The 22110-nt window shown below is 39.5% G+C and overlaps 1 protein-coding gene across 1 annotated transcript in view; it reads right to left on the reverse strand.

Moving 5' to 3' along the window:
• LOC112151919 (potassium voltage-gated channel subfamily KQT member 1) overlaps positions 1-21565 on the reverse strand; it is a gene marked incomplete at its 5' end in the record, with an annotated part of 75466 nt that extends 53901 nt beyond the window's left edge. Inside the window, 3 exon segments of the mRNA XM_024281046.2 lie at positions 19795-19856; positions 20540-20580; positions 21471-21565. Of these exon segments, the coding sequence (XP_024136814.2) occupies positions 19795-19856; positions 20540-20580; positions 21471-21565 (198 nt within the window).
• Between the last annotated feature and the right edge of the window lie 545 nt (positions 21566-22110).

Consider the following 22110-nt stretch of genomic DNA (forward strand, 5'->3'; position numbering starts at 1 on the left):
TATATATAGATATATATGTAGTGGTTCACTTTCAGCTTATCCCTTTCGGGGTCGCCACAGCGTAACAGCACCCACTGTTTGGCATCAGTGACTTGTCAGAGTTTTTACGCCAGATGCCCTTTCTGACACAACCCTGTACTTGAGGAGCACAGGGACCCAGTTAGGCAGCAGCGTCAAGGGTCTTGCGTAAGGACCCAATCTGGGTGGGGATCAGTGGACAACCCTGGGAATTGAACCCAGGGCTCCTGCATATCAGCCCTTCACCTAGCCCACTGAGCCACCCAACCGCTATCTATCTATCCATCTATCTATCCATCTATCTATATATATGTGTGTGTATGTGTATATGTATATGTGTGTGTAAAAGGTGCTCCAGGATTAGATGCACTGTTGCTTTTTTTTAAATTTTTTAATTAAGGCTTTTAAGTAGTTCTTTTGTCTGGTACAATTTGGCGCTAAGAAATTTTTTTTTATTATTATTATTCATCTGGATGAGAACATTTACACCAGTAAACACTTTTATGTGATTTAACAAAATAAACCCATTTAAGTAAAGTTCCTCTGAGCTTTGACTGTGTTGGGTTGCTGAAGTGCAGCAGTCACAGAAAAGTGCCCTTTCATCACTGCTAAGCTGTTCCAGTCTAAATCGCTCTGTAATGCTGAACAAGCTTTAAGCAGCAAAACGTTTTGGAGCGCCATGCCCTTAAATCTTCACTTCTGGCAACATTATCTTCCTTTGCTGCTCAGAACTGTTAACCCACCTCCAAAGTAGACACTTATCATAGGAGGCTTATACCAATTATCAACGTGGCTTTCATTTGGTTAGCTCAATGGTCCAATGTGAAAACCTCAAACACATTTGGATACTTCTTTATTGGGTCTTTGATTAAACAGCTCCATCTTCATCTTTCTACAGGCTCCCTAAATGGTGTTTTCTTGGGTAAATGTGCAGAACAGCATCAAAGTCACCTTACCCTTCCACCTCAACCCTAAGTCTGCGGTTCAGCACAACCCTTTATCAGCTCTGCTTATCAGGACAGCTTCAGCTCCCTCCCTTTTTCTCCGTCAGCATAAAAAAAAAAACAGAGACATACAGTATCGGGATCTCCACCATATCGTCTGTCTCTTCCTCTATCTCTGTCTGCTGTCTGACTCACTTCTTAGGTGCCATTGGAATGAAAACCACCCCATTTGATCTCTACATCTGTGGCCTTATTGCTTTTGAGAGCAGACTTAGGCTTAAATAAAGTAAAATAACTTAAAAAAATACTAATTTCTTAGTAAAGTTTTTAACTTTTTGTTTACTTAAAAATAAAAGAAGTCTGTAAAATGATGTTATAATGTTCTCACGCCAGATATGGGCCAGCTAAAGCCTCATGTATAAAGCAAGGTGTAAAACTGAGCACCTATGAGATGAAACACAATTTGTTTGTATATATATATATATATTAGAGCTGTCAGGCGATTAACATTTTTAATCGCGATTAATCGCATTGTCCAGAGTTAACTTAAGATTAATCGCAAATTTACATGTGGCCTTTTTTAAGGAATAAATGTGTGCTTTGTGGAATTTAGTAGTTCTACATTAATTATGAAAAAAAATGACAAAATTCATAGTTTTCATCAGAAATACTTTATTTTGTAACATTGTATTGAGATAAACTTTCCTAACAATAAAAGGCTGTAACATAAAATGCCTAACAAAAGCCAAAGTCCAAGTGAAGGGCATTTTAAATTCAAAACTTCAATCAACGTTCAGTAAAATAAAAAAAATAAAAAAATCAAAAATCAAATTTCCATAACACTTTCATGTTCATTTTTTGTCAGGACCAAATCTTTTCCTCCTCTGCTGAACTACAGTAATAAATGAAATAGAGATTTATCATTTCCAATTAACTTTTGTTTTTTAAGACATTAAAGACTGAGAAAAGCGGGATACACTGTGGATAGTTTGACAGTCTGTTACTGCCGCCGCGTTCTCTGGCTGCAGCTCGATGCAGCGACGTGTCCAGCGGAGCTCAAGCCATGAATATGCCGGCAGACAGACCGCTATGCTGGGGTTGGATCTCGCTTAAACCTCCAGAACATTTAAAACGTCCCCCGGTGAGCTTGCTGTTCGGAACATCGGGGGTCCGCAGCTCTCGGGACGCGGCGCCGGACGCAAGCCGGTACCACCAGACGTGGTACTGAACGCGAACCGGAGCCGGTTTTAGGATGCAGGAGCTCTCCAACTTCTTAGTGCCAGGCCAGAGTTGGCTCGGTGGTTGGAGACCCGCCCGTGATCTAGTGAGAGCAGCCGGTGAGTTAGGGCGGGACGCCCGCGCGCGCGGTATGGAAAGGCATGTATGAGAAAATCCGCGATTAATGCGTCAAAAAAATTATAGGCGTCAAGCACATGTCGGATTAACGCGTTTTTAACGCGACAAATCTGACAGCCCTAATATATATATATATATATATAGATAGAGAGCGAGAGAGAGAGAGAGAGAGAGAGAGCACAGCTATCTATCTATCTATACATACATATATAGCACAAATGAGCACAAATGAACCAGGTGCTAAGAGATGGGACTCACCCAAAATGGCTAACGGAAGGGCGAACAATCCTGATCCAGAAGGATCCCTCAAAGGGTGCAGTCCCATCCAACTACCGGCCAATAACCTGTCTCTCCACAACATGGAAGCTCATGTCTGGCATCATTGCAACCAAAATACATAGGCACATGGATCAATTCATGAGCAACACACCAAAAAGCATTGGCAGAGATACCAGAGGAGCCAAACACCAACTCCTGGTTGACAGTACAGTCGCAGAAGACTGCAGGTCACGACACACCAACCTGTACACAGCCTGGATTGATTACAAGAAAGCCTATGACTCAATGCCACACATCTGGATCACCGAGTGCTTGGAGATGTACAACATCAACAGGACTAAGATCCTTCAAAGGAAACTCAATGAAGTTGTGGAAAACCACCCTTGAAACCAATGGCAAGCCAACTGCACAAGTGTCCATCAAATGTGGCATATACCAGGGTGATGCTCTGTCCCCACTGCTGTTCTGCATAGGTCTGAACCCCCTCAGCCAAATAATAAATGAGACTGGCTATGGATACCAACTCAGAAATGGGGCCAACAGTCACCTCCTCTACATGGATGACATCAAGATATATGTTAAGAACGAGCGGGACATTGACTCCCTGATCCACACCACCTGGATCTACAATCCTGACATTGGGATGTCATTTGGGCTTGAAAAATGCAGTCAGATGGTGACAAAGAGAGGTAAGGTAGTCCACACAGAGGGGGTCTCACTCCCAGAAGGAACAATAGCAGACATTGAGGACAGTTACAAGTACCTTGGAATTCCACTGGCAAATGTCAACCTGGAACAGGCAACGAGGAAAGCAGCAACAACCAAATACCTCCAACAAGTAAGGCAAGTCCTGAGAAGCCAGCTCAATGGCAAGAACAAGACCCGGGGAATAAACAGTTACGCACTGCCAGTCTTATGCAGGATTATAAGATGGCCAAAGGAAGAGATACAGACCACGGATGTTAATACATGAAAGCTCCTCACCATATATGGAGGGTTCCATCCCAAATCCAGCACCCTGAGACTGTATACTAGCCATAAGGAAGGAGGCCGAGGACTAGTGAGCGTGGAAGCCACTATCCTGGGTGAAACATCCAAGATGCATGAATATGTCACGCTCAAGGCCCCAACTGACAGCGTGCTCAGTGAATGTCTCAGACAATGGAAAGCAGAGGATGTGATGCTGGAGGACAAAGCCTCATGGCTACAGCAGATCCCTGGAAAGACCTCAGACATCTCAGCCCAGAAAAGTGCAGTGTAAGGAACATCTAAGATACTGCAGTACCCTCAAGCTCACAGACCTCTGATAGAGGACCTGAGCTAAATATATATACAGTAAAGAATTTTTTTTTGTCTTGTTTTGCTACTTTTCCTGTCTGGTCCGTAAATTAAGAATAAGGTTAAAAGTCATGGATTGATGGGAGTATTTGTTTTCTCCTATCAGAGAATGAACTTCACACTCAGTGCAAGTATTCATCTTTTATGAGTACATTCTTCCAACATAAAAACTGAATTTATGTTTGTTACTTTTTGTTTTTCTTGTTTGCAACAATTAAAATAAATCTGGTGTTGAGTCTGACTGTTTTCTTTTTTTGGAGTGTTTGTCTGTCATTTAAGTTTCACGAATTTTTGACATTTTTACAGCACCACATTCTTTTCTATATAGGTGAAAATGACAGATATATGTCATTTTTTGTTAGAAATAGATCAAGTTATTGCATTCATGGGTTTATAGCATTAAACTGGGCAGGTGTTTCTTTCTTTTTTTCCCGTGGCCAGATCCTAAGAATGAGGTCCACCCTGTCGCAGTAAAATGTGACCATCGTCTCATAACAAACACAGGGAGGGGTCACTTTTACTGATGTCCACCATTCATTCTTTTATAGAGTTTCCATTCATAGCTCCATTCATTGATGCAGGCTTTAAACAGCAGCTTCCTGATTTTATTCATTGTGACATTAGAGAGCAGACAAAGCTGACTTCCTGTTTGGAATAAAGCTAATTGCATGCAGTCAAAGGTGGGCTGTTTTAATTCTTCTTTAAAGGGGAAAAAGTAAAGAACGAAAAATTAAAATTGATTATAAAAAATATCTTTAGTCATCTACCATGAAGAACAGAATTTACATAAAATTTAGTAAATTGGACAAACACCAGGTGCTACACACACAAAAGTTTCACTATTACCTCAAGGAACCTTAATGATGCCCGAGGCATATGTCTATGCGAAGAGCCAATGTCTGAACCAGAAGTGTTTTACTCATCTTTAGTCATAACTATGTCTGCGTTAGTAAATCTTCTTAGTGTCAACTCATGATCTATGAGGCCTCTAGCACAACAGTCTTTAATAACTCCAACACTTGCCAAATATTTGTTTGAATCAGTATCGAGAAGAAAGGAAAACCCTTTTGTCGGTTTGGAATCATCACCAGACATTCAGATCAAATCGAGATAAATTGCATTGACCGTGGAGATCTCCCTCAAGTTTTTCTGCACACGAACAGTGCCACCATGAGGCTTAAATTTAGTCTTTTAAATAGTTTAGACTAAAACATTACAATTCCACTGGCATTTTTGTCAGTGTCATTTCTCCTTTAAGACCATTTAATCCGCTTTAGAAAAAAAAGGAATTAGTTCAAAATCCATAAAAGAATGATAATCAGTGCAATGACAGATGCAGAGGCACTAAAAAATATGAATGGTTCCTCTATGCGTGTTTTATTTATATATTTAAAGGACCAAGTGTGGACTTTAAAAGAAATATGACTAAAAGCATAAAAGCTTAAACTGAAAACAGCACCCCTTTTTTATTTTTTGAAGTACTGAGTTACAGTCAAAATATTTTCCTCAAAAATGGCAAAATGGCCAAATGACCTTGTACATCAATTAACTGTTACCTTGAGCAATAAAATGTGAAAATAGCTGTGCTTATGCACGTTAATAATCCAGTCATGTTCTCAGTGAGCTCATAACTCCAGCAGGTCACTGCCGTGTCAGCAAGGTTTTCTGCATGGAGTCATATGTGGGTAAACACATAGTGTGTTAGTTGCTCAATTCTCAGCACTTCTTTTACAAAATAACTAAAAATATATATATGTTAAAAATATAATTAAATATCAAGACAGGGCCATTCGGGGCTTTAATCTGTTATCACAATAAAAATATGTTTTACACTGCAGAGGTTTAACTTTTTTCAGGCCATGAATTAGTTTAATGCCAGACCATATTTTCACGGACCAGCCTGTATGAGACTGAAATGGGTGTCCGATTTTTATATTTTTTGTTTCCAGTTTCTCTCAACTTTTGAGGGTAAAATCTATTTTTATCTTCTGTAAAATATCTGTAACTTTATTTGTACACTAGAACCACACAAATGTAAAATAGATTTTCCCTTCAACCAGCGGTCTGCAACCTGTGGCACTTTGAAAATTAAAATAATTTGAATAAATATATTTATTTTTTGTTTTAGTTTATTATGTTTTGCAATTTATGATTAGATATTTAGCATGTCAGATAACTGACCAAAAACAAGGGCACCAGCTTTAATCTACTATTAGAATACACAAAAAGCACATATTGTCGTCTGCTGCACAACAGTGCCTAGTTACTGTTAAGAGACAGAATTCTTCAATTAATTTAACTGCAGTTACATGTATACATTTTATATTTAAAAAAATCAGAATTTACACCAATGTAAATTCACCAGAAATGTCATCTTTGACTTTTTTCAGATTTAGTTTAAATGAACCTACTCCAACAGGAGGATCTGATTTGATTCAGATTGTATTTTATTTTGAAAGGACTTTGTGTATGCTGCTTTCAACAGTAAAATAAGCTAAATTTGTAAAATATTTTATAATTCAACTATTGTAAATGTTTAAAACTATATTTTAAAACTGAATGACGTCATGGTCACAAAAAAAACATAATTAAAGTATATTTTTGTAAACTATGTGACTCTCATTGGGTTCTGGTCCGTAAGAAACTGGACCAAATGGCTCTTTTAGCATTAAAGGTTGCAGATCCCTGCCTTAAACCCTAATTGACAAAGTGGAAGCTAAAAAAAAAACAAAAAAATCACAAGCAGACTTCAGCCTCGTTTGACTTTCAAGGTGCTACATTGAATTAAAAAAAGGTCAATAAAAATGTAATTTTCTAAATATTATCATAAAATTGGAATCCACCCTTTTAAGTAACTTTATTAGCAATATCCTCCTAACATTAGGCAGCTGTTTGCTGAATATTAAACATTACTATTATGGTGTGTGAGAACAAATGTCGCAACAACTCCATATTTGAAGTAAAGAGTCCTGGTTTTTGACTTTGAAATGGAGGTTTCGTTTATTTTGAAGTCACAGATTTTTCTTCTTTTTCCTCACTGGCTCTTTTCTGCAAAAATAAAACTTTTCAAATATGTTTGTTTTTGGTTAACTTTGCTTGCTTGGGGGTTTTATATTTCGCTGTTGGCACGTCCACTTTAAGAAAGTAGCAGATGCATTTTTGACACATGCAAAAATCGCGTCAAGAACCAGTTGGATCTGATGGGGGAAATCTAGTAGTTTTTGACAAATAAAACTTCCTTCAGAATCAGATTAGCTTAAAAAAGATGGGGAAAAAGGTGTACTTGGTGGTATTTTAATCTCTGTGACCTGCTACCAACTATCCCTAGGACTGATACTGGTCCACGACCCCAAGGCTGTGGACCAGTATCAGTCCTTGGTACAGAACAGAAGTCAGAATTTTAACTTGAACCTCATAAATTTAACCTAAATCTTAATCTTAACAATATTCTTTGAAAAAAATCTAAATTTCAATTCCAGATTTGCTATTTCAAGAATTCTGAACTTAATCTCAGCAAATACACACGAACCACAACCATGAACAATATTTCCTTGATAATACACAAACACATCTAGCCCATTATATGTTTCCTGAGTACAAATTTGACTTAACAGCAGTGACATTTACACCCATGGCCTCTGGTGTAATATATACTGCTTGGCATTATTCACAGCTGGTTTATAGTTCCATACAGTGGATGATTTAATAGTGCTGAAAGAGGAAGGTGGCACCAAGGTTTCTGTGCACTGGGTTTTAGAGGGACTGCAAGTTCCTATAAAACTCAGACCCCTGCTTCATGACCCAATCAAAACCTGCAAAAGTAAGCTCACACCTTCCAGCTCGTTATGAACTGGTCCATGTGGAAGTACATTAGTGGTCCGACCCAAAGTAGCTCGGGTATTAGGCCAAGACAGTAAACCATGTAGGCAAAAAAAAATGTGTCCCCCGGCTCCGTGAAAGGAGGGCGATTAAAACGAAAATGTGAAAGGGGCTTTTACAACCAATGGGAAGGCCCGTCCTAGGAGCTATAGATATGCAGACAGAGGCTGCAGGGAAACCACTGACAAGAGACAGTGGCAGAGTATTTAGAAACAGCCAGTGAGATTGTAGAAAGCACAGAACCAGACAGAAGAAAAAGGACAAACTTTAGGAATGACAGACCAAGATCCACAGAAAAGGTTTGGGACAGCAGGCAAAAAAAAAGAGTGATAAAAAGAAACAACAGCAGGGAGGGATGGAAAGTCAGAGAGACTGAGAGATGGCGGGCAAGCACCCAGACATGCAGGCAGACTGTCCGTCTCTGGTTTGTGGGAATGTGGTAAAGACACAGTAGTAGGCAGAGTCCAGGCCCTGAAATTAGAGAGTGGCGCTTGGAGAGGGGAGGCAAAGCCAAAGGCCGTCTGGGAGCTGCCAGGGCTTCATCTCCAGCGCGCAGCCGAAACATGATTTAACGCTGGGGCTGCACTACAAACAGTGCACTGCTTCTGCTGCGCTATCTCTCTCCCAGCGGCACGCCAACACCCTTCGCAGACTGTGGACTTAAAAAAGCCACCAGGACACCACATCAATGGTGGGAAGTGTTGATGTGAGAGGAGTGCTTTTGCTCCATGCAGAAGAAAGTCTGAGAGAAAAGCCAAAAATAGTGTGTAAAATAACCTCAAAAGGGGTCCTCTGCGGACATGTGGGTGGGACCATGTCGCACTAATAAGAAGGCAAAACACAATACTACATGTTCATCACACCACAAAATACTCCACTACCTTAAAAACCCATGAGAAACGATTTTACAACCACCAAGGATGAGATTTTTGTACGTTTATGGCCCTTTAATGAACCCTGGTTGTCGCCGATGCTGAGTGGGTTGTCCCACATAAACCCAACATTATCCTTTCTCACTAAGCTGGAATCCTTATCACAGTAAATGCAACACTCATGAATTCCCCAAGGGGTCAAGAATCAACCAAGTTTTCCAAAAAATAAAATGTAGTAGTACTGTATCTAAAGCAGGGATAGGCATATCCAGGCTTCAAGAACTGCTGTGTCTGCATGATTTCCAGATATCCAAGACCAATCATGACTGATTACCTGGTTCAGGTTTATCCAGCAAAATAAAACATGCCTGTTACATCCTGCTGCTGCTGACCTTTGTTCCCTCCAGTCCTTTGGCTCACCTGGCAGGTTTGGTCAATGTCCCTTAATTGGCTGAGGAGCAGGCTGGGTTTTAGTTGGTGTAGTGCTAGTTTGTTTTGTTCTCTTTTACCATTTTTGTGCTCAGCAATTTAAAATTGCTGGGTTTTGGTATGTTAGTTTGGGGTTGGACCTTGGTAGTCTTGATTTGCGGGCTTTGTTTATTTGTTTTCTTGAGGTAGTTTTGGTTAGGCAGCCCCTAACAGGGAGCTTCTGACTCTGACACTCGACATGACTGTTGTCGGCAGTCTCCCTGACTTATTTTACTTTTGGCCAAGGTTCCAATTCCCTTTGGTTTGGCTTTTTGAAAGTTTCTTCTAAATCAGATGGTTGGTTGGATGGTTTCTCCAACTTTGGATGAAAATTACTGAAATTTAAGCCCCAGCTATGGCAGTAGGGTATTGTTGTTGAAATTAAAATAGTGCTTTTGAGTGCTCCATCCCTTACAGACCCACTACAATCTATTCTGATTTAATTTAAAAGTGTTTTGATCTTTTTTACGTTTTCTTTTCTATCTTTGATCTATTTACAAGTGTTTTCAGTGGTTTTTAATTGTGATTGTGCTGTTTTTTAGCAATAATCAAAAAACATTTTCTAGGACTAAGTTCATTCTGAGTTGTGTACACTCTCTCTCACGAGCTTACAGCTCCTCACAACCACAACCACTGGGTCACTGGGGCAGCAGTCTGAGCAAAGATGTCCAGGCTTCCCACCACCAGGTCACTTCCTCCAGCTCCTCTGGGGGGACCCTGGGGCATTCCCAGGCCAGTCGAGGGACATAGTCCCTTCAGCATACCCTGGACCTTCCCTGGGGCCTCCGCGCAGTGCCCAGAACACCTCAACATTACCGGTGAAACAAAAATGGTGAGCAATATTGGAGCTCTACAGATGTACTTCTCTGAGCCCGAAACCACCGATTTGAATAAAAAATTACAAAGAAATGCAACAAGAACATGTTACAAATACAATTTTCATCGGAGTGGGTCTTTAATAAAAAAGCTCAATCTTCAGAAATGCTGCTTGTGGTTTCGCTATTGGCTGGTCATACTGAGGAGCTTCACTGAAGTGCCGTGGTGTTGATCACAAAACGTGAGATCGCGAGGTAATCTATGGGAACATGTCAGCTTTAGTCTAAAAATCTAACAGATTCTTTGGGGATTTAAGCAGGTGGGTTGTTTATCTACATTTAATTGATGCGACTGAGGCAATGGGGTTGAATAAGTATAGTTTTCGTCTCGTGTGCAGTGGCAGTTTCTTACTTCTCTTAAAGGACGGTGGTTTGATTCTCAGCTCTATGTATGAGTGACTGAGCAACACATTGATCCCCTTAGCTGCCTCCAGTGGGTCATGAGTGTGAGCAAATGTATAAAAGAGAAATAGGTTAAATGCTTTTTGAGGGATTTCTTCTTCCCTGGTTTGCAAAAAAAGGATACTCTGTGACATGATTACCATATAGCTGATGCTACTGAACCCCGTCTGGAGTGTTTGACACCAGAGGATGATTGAGGAGATTTATAATAGACTCTTTGTCATGATTGCACCTCTGCAGAAACTCTGAAAAAACTGAATCTTAAGAAAGTAAAAAGAAAAATAATGTTCTGAAGTTTTTCAAAAGCAAAATCATTTTTGTGTAAAAAAAAGAAAAAAAAAGAGTCATACTGACTGGAATATTTTTCTTGACTCAAGAATTCTTGATAGGATATTTTTTCTTATTCTATTGACACATTTTGTTTTTAATTTCAGACATTTTTGACTTCTTTCTTGGAGCCCTGTTTCTGCAGTCCAGCTTTCATTCACAGAGTCAGACTAAAAGACATGTTTGTGGGACGAAACTCAACGAGCCAGATAAAATCAAAACTGGTAAACAATAGAAACTGTATGGAGGGTTGTCGTGTCATGCACTTATCCAGAACCAAGTCCAGACATGCAGAGAGACTCTGTGAGTGCCGTCCACACGGCCTCTGCAGCAAGTCTGTGTGTAGGTCTGTCTGTCTGTGTGTGAGTGTGCGTACGCTTCCTTTGCCAAGTTTCCTCTCTTTGTTTAGACCAGTCTGGTCAGTCCAGCTCCCTGCAGAGCACGTAGTGGCCAAACATGCACACACACACATCTATCAAATACAGCAAAACAACAGGCAGGGTGCTCTCAGGGGGAGTTTCAGTTAGTGTCCACATGAGAAAACAAAACCAGACTGGAAAAAAGGTGGAAAAGGCATGATGGGATGGTGGGACACTGGTGAGTGACAACAATAGCCCAGAGGAAGGGTAGCAGAAGGGCAAAGTTTCTGTGACTGGTCACTATTATGCTACGTTCACACCAGGCAAGTGATAGGCGTATTTAAACGTGCTAAACCCAAATTCTTGAATGTGCGTTTAGCCCATGGTGTTCACACTGGACAAGCAGGGATGGGCTTCTTCTTCTTTTTCTAATGTTTACTGGTGCATGTCCGCTACCTACAGTTAAAACCGTATGTAGATACACGTTGATGCAAGAGTTTTGAACACAGAAGCCCAAAACGCACATGTACATTGAGATTTAATTGAAAATGTTCGCTTTGCTGTGGCTAGTGCAAACTTAGATTGAGTTGCCCCTCTGTCATGATTAAAATCAAGACTTTTCTTGTGAAAATATCATTTTTTTTTTCTTATACTTGACTTTCTGAACAAAGCATAAGTTGGACGCACATTTTAGTTCCAATCAGCACAAAGAAACTTGTTCAGTTTATCAGAGTGAGCGTGACACAAATACAGCCCTAACCATTGACTGCATAGGAGAACTAGACCAAGTAAGAGTAACATCCCCAATTAAAAAATTGTTTTTTTTGTAGCTCCAGCCAAATGAAATTAATTCAGATGCCAATTTTTTGAGTCAACGTCTCTATAGCCTTGCTTCCACTTTTTATTACTTCTGGTACATCGTGTATAACAGGAATTTATTAATATTTGAAAGAAGATTGTGGGCGGCTAAGAAGAATACAGTGGTAAAGAGGAAAACGACAATGCTAGCTTAGACCTATATTGGTGCTTTCTAAAGTCGTCATCACTTTCTGCCAATCAACAGGTGGCTCCGCCCAGACTGTCCTATTCTATTTTCTATGGACCTAAAACGGATGGGGACTCTCAAAAGGTATGGGTCAGAACTGTGTAATGGGTCCATTTTACAATGAAAATACTCAAAATAGTGGACCGCTTATGGTAATCACTCTCCCCAATCAGGAGTGAGCTTGTTGGAAGTCCACACCCCCTACCACTGAAAGCGGGCTGCACCAAAACCAACCAATCAAAGCTGTAATGTGGGGGCCAAAGGGCACAACATACACGTATTGATGCATCTGATCGCTGAGTCTGCTTGCAATAAAGAAATAATAATGTGAACGAAATTGGGTTTAGCGGGAAAATGCCCAAAAAAAAGGGGGGGGGGCAGAGCAAGAAGTATTATTCTGACAAATATAATGACTTACTAATAGATGTTTATTTCTCAATAAAAGTTCTCTGGGATTTTAGCTGATTGGAACCAGCAACTACTTCTTGTTTGAAACTCGAGGGGGGAGGGGTCTCTCTGTCCAGTTCTCTTATAGAGTCTTTTTCTTGAGCTTTAAAAAAAATGTCTGTTGCTCAAAAGTCATTTTTATTTTAACAGGAACTTTTTTTTTAATTGAACAAACAGACAAAAAAAAATGTTTTTAGAATCTAAAAAAGAAAAACCTTTAAAATCTTAAAATATAAATACGCTTTTTCAAGCTTATTTGTAATTGTTAGCTCATAACTGTTTTGTAATCTGTGCTTTTATAACGTCTGTAATCAAATAAGTCATTTTCATCAATGTCTAAAATGAAGCGGTGAAAAAATTTATGTATTTTATCGTTTTATTCGTATGAGTGTGCCTGGCGTGAATACGGTTTAACTAGCGTGCACACACATGTTTGTTTACAGCAGGAGCCTCTTGTCTCGTAAGCTTTGCACCGGCTCTGTACCCAACCAGTCTAAACACACACACACACACACTCCTGCCCCCCTCAGAGCGCCGTTTTCAGAGACGTGGGGCCCTAAATGCCTTACAGATGGACTCCCAACAAACACGGCTCTCTGTCTCGACCCTCAAGTATTTGCAGTATTTGGCCTTGCTGTAATTTACAACATACTTACCTAATTGAGACGCTATTAAGGTCAGGGCTCGGATTCTTCCGCGCGCACCTCATTCTAAATCTATATGATGTAAGCGTGGCGTGCATGCCGCAGCAGAACTGCCCTAATATAGCAAGGTGAGGTAAACCTCAGAGTGAGTGTGATCTCAGCTCAACGGTGTGCTTAGAGTCATAAACAGTGAATGATGTCTTGTGCAGAGACATGCCTCTGCAGGCCTGCAGGGCACACTTCAGTTTTTCTTGGAAACTGAAATTAAAACAAAGGCATGTTTTAAAAAAAATCTATAAAATATTATTCCAAGAAACTATTCAAGTGTGTCAGATATAAAATCGTACATTTTTAATTTTTTTATTTATCTGATAATTTTTGAGAGCAAGCATAAAAAATTGAATAACAACACAAAATAATTGTGTTTTCAAATATATAAAACAGGGAAAAAAAGCATTTTACCCTGAATGTTACTGAAAAGTTGGAACATTTAAGTTTAAGCGTCACTTTTTAATGTGCAACAACTCGGAGGCGGAGCTAAGGCGGTAAAAGGGGGGCAGCAAAAAGCGTTGCCCCATACTTACCCCTCCAAAGTTTGAGTCTATTAGTATCATTATTGACAAAGATTAAGAAATCGTCAATACAAACTCCTTTAAATGTTGCATAAACAACAAAAGCAATGTTTTTAAACAAAATGAATCAGTAATAATAATAATAATGCCCTCCCCCCATATAAAATGTTCTAGCTCCGCCCCTGGAACAACCAGACTTCAAATGATAGGAAAGTGACCCATGTTCCTTAGACAGATAAAATCTTTTTACTTTTGTGTAATATTCTGCTATGAAAAATGTTTATTTTTATGCTTATCATAGAACATTTGAAGCCAAGGTCTAATTCACCCTCAAGCTTGCAGTGAAAGGCCACGTCCAGGTCACGTCTGAGCTTGTCATTTAGATATTTTTCATCAAGTGCTCCTGACAGATATAACCCACTGTCGGAGTGCCATCCGTCTTCGTTTCCAAGTAACTTTTAGAGAATTCAATCTTGCGAGTAGGGGGATAGACACGTTGGTGATTAATCAACTTGGTGTTGGTGTCTGAGCGAGTGTATCTGTGCAGACCTATGCGACTCTTTGTCTGTGTGCGATAAATCACTGTCTAGGCGGTACAGGATGCACAATGGCTGTACCCTCACTCAGTCTGCTGAAGATAAATTCATCTAAAAGTGATTTAGTGACAATATACAGACAGGCAATCAGTCCGTCTTTACTCAGCCAGACCCAGAGGGTGTAGAAGATCCTTCCAGAACAATGTAAAGAAATGGAAGATGATCTAGGTGAAGACTTCATGAATTATGTATTAAACTCGTTGGGAAACGGCTTTGAAATGTATTCAGCTGAGTCACATTTTTCTTTAAAAAAGTTTTCTAATTTGGAGCAACATGCAAAAGTAGTGTAACTCAAAGACTTTTTAATGTCTTAATGATATCATGCAAACAAAAAATTAAGCCAATTTGCAGTTACTTCTATTCCCCACGTTAATTTTCATAAAAATGATAAATGATGGTCTTTGTGTTCAAAATGATACTTCATGAATTTAACATAAGCTGACTGATGAAATGTTGCTCTGTTTTTATTATACTGAAGTTCTTTTCTCAGTGATTGAATTAATGAAAGAACTTGATGATTTATCACCTTGTGCTTAAATTCACATACAAACTTATATGGGTTTTTTTTTTGTTCATGTGAACTTGGAATCTCCTCCCCCAACATTTAATATTATCACCTTTTAGGAGGATTGAGTCTATTTGGTTGTTGGGTCATGTTGTCATGGGCTGCTGTGGTGCAGAGGTACAGCGGTCGACCTTTAATCAGCGTTTGCCTGCTCGCCCATGATATGAAGTGTCTGGGCAAGACACTAAACCCTACATTGCTCCTTGTGCTTTAGGCTAGCATCACTGGTATGCTTTATTCACACTGGCCTCATGTGATGCATTCAAGAACACCCTCTACAGGGTTTCAGGAAATCCAGCCAGTTGTGTACACACCAGACCAGCGCCAGCAGCAAGGAAAAGATTATTCTTCGTTTGTGTTTTTACTGGGTATTCGCACTTGTCCCCCATCACAATAGGTAGAGGCTCAGAGCGAAAAATTCACGGCGGTGCAAATCTTTCTCCAGGCTTGTTGTTTCACAGCTCTCTCTTTAAATGTTCGTCTTGGTGTCATATTAATACAACCGGGCACAAACGGCAATTATTAGTTTCCCCTTCGTGATCATGTTTACAATGGTTTGTACTTCCATGTTTGCAAGCAGACAAAACCCACATATCACTATCGAACCTGAGTCTCTGATTGGTCACAGTGCTGCATTGCCATGGTTAAGCATGGAAAAAGTTCAACCAGTTGAACGTTCAGCGCAAGATGTAGGAACACCCGATTTGTACGTAGAGCCCATAGCTGGACTTAAAAATGCATAATTATGCATGATTATGAGCAGTCTGGTCTACACGCATTTGCATAGACCTTTGAGCTTCAGACACACCGGGCCATGGTGTTCACACTGGAAAAGCAGGTGGGGATTTTTTCCTCTTTTTCTTTTCGTCTGCCACAGTGACTCCTGGAAGTGCCTTGTTCCAAAATGCTGGTGCAAATTTCATGATTTGGGTAGAGCTAACTTGCAAGTCTGTAGTCTTTCTAAAAGTTCTCATTCTCAATCAATTCCAGCATTCTTCTCTGCTACTCTAGACTTTCTCATTCGGACCACAGCTCCTCCTTCTGTATTCTGTTATAGGCTTTTTCTAGATCTAAACACACAATGCAGCTCCTTCTGGCCTTTCTTGTCCTTCTCCAAAAGGATTCATTAAGCAAACATTGTCTCTGTAGTCCTCTTCCTGCACGAAACCCTACTGTTTCCTACAAATGCTCACTTATGACCTCAGTCTAGCTTCTGCTACTGTTTCTCGTAACTTCTCTGCGTGACTCATCAGCTTCATTCCTCGAAGTTTCCACAACTCTGCATGTCACCCTTTTCTTGAAAATGGAACAATTAGTCACCCTGACCTGCTGCACATCCTTTCTATCTTAGGTTCTCGGTCTTACCAACCAGTACAGGCTTACTTCTCCATCCTTTGTATCCAGCCTACAATACAAGTCATCTTTCAACCTTTTTTTTGGTCTTTGCCGCCTTCAGCTTGTGCTGTATCTCCCTGTGTTTCTGTCTTCTACCTTCGTAGTGTCCCACGTTTTTTTTTATAGATGACCCACTAAGTTGCTTACTCCTGGTCTCCATGATCCCCTTCCTGGTAGTCTCCACGATCCCTTTAGCTGAAGAAGTCCAATCATTTGGAAGAATCTCCTGATCTTCTAAAGCCTGTTTCAACTAAAACCATACAGCAACCCTCCTTTGGCCTTTTTTTCTGCCATTGTCCTGTTTAATCTTCCTCGTCACCAAAGTCACCATGCTGCCTGACTACACTCCTCAGTCACCACTTTGCAGTTGTTGATCTTTTTCAGAGTGCAGTGTCTGCACAAGATGTGATCAACTTGTGTGCTCCTCCCTCCACTCCTATTGGTCACCCTATGCTTCTTTTTTGTTCACCAGAGTCATCGCAATCTTGTTGGTAAGTCTGCCCCATCTGTCCTTATGTACTCCTGTCGTGAACACTCATCAACTCTATTTCCTTCTAGTGTCTGTTAAGATCTACTTTGATCTGTTCCCTCTGGAGATATCCTAGATTCCCTCATCCATCTCCCTCCAGAAGTTCTCCTTCTCCTCTTGCTCACATCCAACCTGGGTGGCATAGCCACTGACAACAATCAGCATGACATTCATCATCTTATCTGACAGTCTTATCACCTCCAGAACATTCTTTGCAAACTCTTTCTTTAGAAACCCTTGTCTCTCCATCCACACTACAATAAAAGAGCTTGAACTTGCTCCCAATCTATAAGCATTGCTCTTTTTCCATTTTGAACATACAGAATATCTACTGTCTTTGTTCTTAGGTCAACAGCTGCGGCGGTAGTGGTTGTTAATCTGGGCCACCACCACCACTTGGGACGGGTACATGAAAACTCTTACAACCAATTTCAATAATGTTCTAAAATAATGTTTGTCAAAATGCAATAACAGCCTTTAAAAACGAAGCTTACCTCTTTCTTTATCAGAAAATTTAAAAATATTTCCAGGGCTTTGATTGCTGCTGCCCTGTGGAACAAAATAAACTTCCCAATTACAACCCAACAAAGTACTTACTCAAAACTGCAATCACCTACTAAAAACCATCAATAACAATTAATGACTCACTTTAATTTCTACAAAAGACACATACAAGTTGTGCACTTTAAGCCTTGCTTCTTCAGAAACATAATTCCAACAATAACAACCAGCAACAGAGCTAAACTCAAGGCTTTAAAACTACAACTAAAAACTAACAGATGACAACATGATCCATGTTGTATGTAAAATGATCCAGGGTCAGAGGGTTCGTCCACCTGCTAACCAGGGGAAAAAGAAGCCCCCTCAGCATGCAACAGGTGTTCATCTTTACAAGGACCATCAAAACAAGAAAAAAAAAGAGCCACTTTCATTTGAGATGGGGGAGGGCTGTACTGCAACAAGTAAGAACCATCATGACTGATGGTTGGCCTTCATGATTTTGAGTGTATTGCTTTATTTTTAAGTGTTTTGACACTAAAATGCAGGATTAGATATTTTAAACTAGTTTAAACAATATAAGAAGTGTAGAGAAAAGAAGAATAAGGAGTAGTAGATTTTATTACTGAGCCTTGTTTAGTGAATGAAATCACTTATATCTATTACTTAAGTTTCTTGGGGGGTTCTCGACCTGGGAAATCTCTCATTCATTGACCCTTTCTCCTAAACAAAGAGGTCTGACTACGACCAACACATGCAAACGTTCAAGAGCCACAGCATTAATGAGCACACCGAGATCACAAGGTAAATATTCGGGCAAGTGAGGGAAATCCTGCGTTGGCTCACTTAAATAGGGAATGAGTGGCAGTGGAATCCATTGTTCTATTGTATAGGAGCTGTTTTCATGCCAGAGCAACTTCACATGAAAACTGGAACTCCATTCAAACACACGTTTCTGACAAAAAAGGAAACGGTTACAACAAGCGTGCCAAATAACTACTATTCTGATAAACAACAGATAAAATTCCCAAAACAATATTTTGGGTTTTTATGGTTTTAGAATAGGGAAAAAGTGACATTTCACGAGATTAACACCCCATTGACAAAGTTTCAAGTTTTTCTTTGACACCAAAATAAATCATTCCCATCATCTTTTGATCTGTTGTAAAAGTGTTCCTAATGGTCTATTAATTAAAATTATGGCATGTTTACTTAAAATAATTAAAAAAAAACTGTCATTTTCTTGGATATAGTTTCTGCAGAGCAGCAGTTCATTAAAGATTTACCTCTAAGTCTGTATTTTTTTGTTTGTCTGTTTTAATTTTTTTCTTTATAAATCTTGTTTTGTTTTAATGTAGCCTTATGCTGTTTTTGGTGTGACTCTTTACTGTTTTGTGTACATATCTGTCTGATATAGGGGTTTACTATCACTATGCATAATTCCTTTATCAGATTTTGTACCTGTTTGTAAATAATAAAAAAAAAGCAATAAATACATTTTGGGAAAAAAAAAGAAAAAAAGAAATTCACCTCTGCGTTGTGGGCGGGACCCGGTGGCACAGAGCAACCCCGTCCCCACTTCCCCTCCCCTTCGTCAAGAGCCCAGCGTATTTTCAGTGTCACAACTTCAGGCTTTTTTAAACATGTTGTCTTTTGCTCCTGATTTACAATGATGTGAACTATAAAAAAATACTCAGAAAAGCAACTTAAAGCAAAATTTTCTTTGTATATGTCCTTCATGATCACAAAAATGTTACAAGAACACGTGAAAACACAATTTTCCTCGAAGTGGTTCTTTCAAATCATCATCTATGCAGATTCTAATTCTCATTGATAAACCAAATTCAGTTGATCACATTTTTTTCTTTACCAATTTTTACCATTAGGATCATAAATATGATGAACTCATTATCACAGACGGTAGTAAATCCTGCCAGTAGGTTTCAAGCAGCTGATGCTTTATGGTGAGGCTTCACTGCAAAACGCTTTCTCTTTAAGGACTTTAATGTTCCATTTTAAGGAAATAAACATTTGTAAAATATTACCAGGTGTCACAGTCTAATTTTTTAAAAAAATGGCAACGCTCGTCAACAATGAAAAAAATCCATACAAAAAAATTATCTATTGTTGAATCAATGTCTGTATAATAGAGGGTATGTATACGCTTGAGTGAGAGGGCAGAAAAAGCCACAGTAGAAGTTATCCAAAGATCTCGCCTCACGCACCATCTGATACTGATTGACGCTGGTAAAGTCACACTTACACGCACACACCAACACACACACACACAAACAGCTGTGCCATGAAATATGCACACCTTTGCTTCTGAGCAACTCTGCTAATCTCATCAGCTCATCTGAAAACACTCACACTGAAGCGTGCCTACCTTATCTTCTAGTCTGATCATTCGGGCTCCTATGGTATGGTACTCTTTATCTTCTCCCTTTCCTGGTAAAAATAAAATGACAAAGATGAATACACACGAAGGTCTTTGATAACATTCAGTAATGAAAGGACTTTTTTACTTTGAAGGTAGGAAATGGAGAAGAAAAAGTAGCACATTTTTGCACATGGATTTAAGCTGTTATTGAAATTAAAACAGTTCTTTAGTCTTACAGAATGCCTTCATTTTGCATTTACCTTGGACATGTAATGCTACAGACACACCAGGCATAGTATTCACACTGGACTGTTGCTACCTGAAACTAGCAGATGTGCTCACAATTAGAAGAGGCTTGGTGTGAATTGTCAAAGCTGTGCGAATCTCGTGAATCGTGCATCTAGAGTCCTGGTTCAAACTACAATTATTAATTTCTCTTTCATGATCAGTCTTCATACGGTTGGAACTTCTTCAAATGGAAAGAGAAGCCATCCAAATGTCCCTACCAAATCCAAGTCCCTGATTGATCGAAGTTCAACTGGTCTAACTCTCACCATCAACAGTCTCAATGGTCATAGAAACTGTTGCATGAACACAAAATTGCACATTTACATAGACTTTTCATTAGAAATGATTGTTTAAACGCGTGTTGCAGAGGCCAGTGTGAATGTAGCATTAGACGTAAAGAACCAATGAAGCACAACAGCCTGGAGTCAGATGACAGAGACTGTTGCGCTAAATCTCTATTCACCTGGAAGAAACATTCCTGGCTTCCCAAGAGTGCCATCCAGCCTGTAATCATAAAATAAAACAACAGAAAATCAGGTGGGTAATGAGATCATGAGCAGAAACACAAGAGAGGTTCATTTATCAATCACAAATAATTATTTTTTTGGTGAGCTAACAGATGAGCTTTCTGAGTTGTAAGAAAATATTTCAAATGCAGGCAGGTGAAAGTGTTAAAGTCCTACTAGGAATACAATTAATAATCGATTAAATGAATGAATCGATTTTTACTCCTACGATCCAACCAGACTGATCTGTCAATGAGATAAATCAATGATTGATACTATGAAACACCATTTTGATTCATTCTACTATAACATAAAATGATCAAGAGCTATGAAAGTAGATGACACGTGATGGTAAAAAAAATGATCTACCCATTATGCTTCCAACAACATTTAATTTACACTTGATTATCTTGCAAGAATTACAAGAAATCTGGAAAACTTCATCTGCACTCTTCAGTAGCAAGTATTTAAATCTGAAATATACTGGTTGAAGTTTTGGCTAAAGATGTCCTGGATCGATTTTAGGTCAGTGAATCAAATCACTTAAAATAAACCAATATTAACTATGAATCCCATTGTCAACTTATGACATGAATCGAATCGTAGTTAACCCTTTAACACCGGAGCTCCAGAGTGTATGTTCATTGATTTACTGTAGCTTTTCAAATCTGCTGGAATTACGTAGATCGTGTCAGCGGTTGAAAAGCTACAGTATGTTAAAGATTTTCTGTTTCAGCATCACTGATGTTAAAGGGTTAACATGAATCATTACACCACTAATACAAGAAAGATTGAAGCTTTAATACGTCGTCTCTGTAACTTTTGGACAGTACCAACACAAAAAACGGACAAAAAAGTCAAAGAGACGGACTCTTGTCATGGCACCACCTTCTCTGCAGCTCCTTGATGCGGACCATCATGTTGAGGTGACCCTGGGAATACTGCTCGATCACGTCTCGCACATCGTAGGGCTTCCTCGCTTGCTGTGAATCCACACACACACAGAAAAACATACACACGGTGGAACACAAAAGCCATTGTCAACCACTACCTCTGTTGCTTAGCCCCCTGAAAACATCCCCAACCCCCTTTGGGTGCAAAGAGTTCATTGTTAACTCACTGCTGGTATTTGAGTGTCTGTGTGTGTGCATGTGAGTGCACACTGACAAGTGCATGGTCATGTAGGGAGTAATCTTGTTAAGACCCTTTCACAGCTTTGTGTGGTATGACGTTGATACAAGGGGCATCCGAACGAACCCCCTGAACTCTGGAGATCGCTTTCACCAAACGTGAGAGGGTTAAAAACAAAGTGTTGGAGCAAATAAATGTACAAAGAACAATTTTTAAACATTTTTAAATCCTTTTTTTGATCAATTTACTCAATAATAGAAATAACTACAAGCCTCAAATTTCTGTTTACATCAACAGAGCTCCAAGAAATACCAAAGAATATTACTCCGAAGTGAACGGAGAGCACAAAGAAGCCACGTTTCAGGCGTTCACACACAAACACACATACACAAACATT

The sequence above is a fragment of the Oryzias melastigma genome, linkage group LG6 (genome assembly GCF_002922805.2).
Source record: "Oryzias melastigma strain HK-1 linkage group LG6, ASM292280v2, whole genome shotgun sequence".
Lineage (NCBI taxonomy): Eukaryota > Metazoa > Chordata > Actinopteri > Beloniformes > Adrianichthyidae > Oryzias > Oryzias melastigma.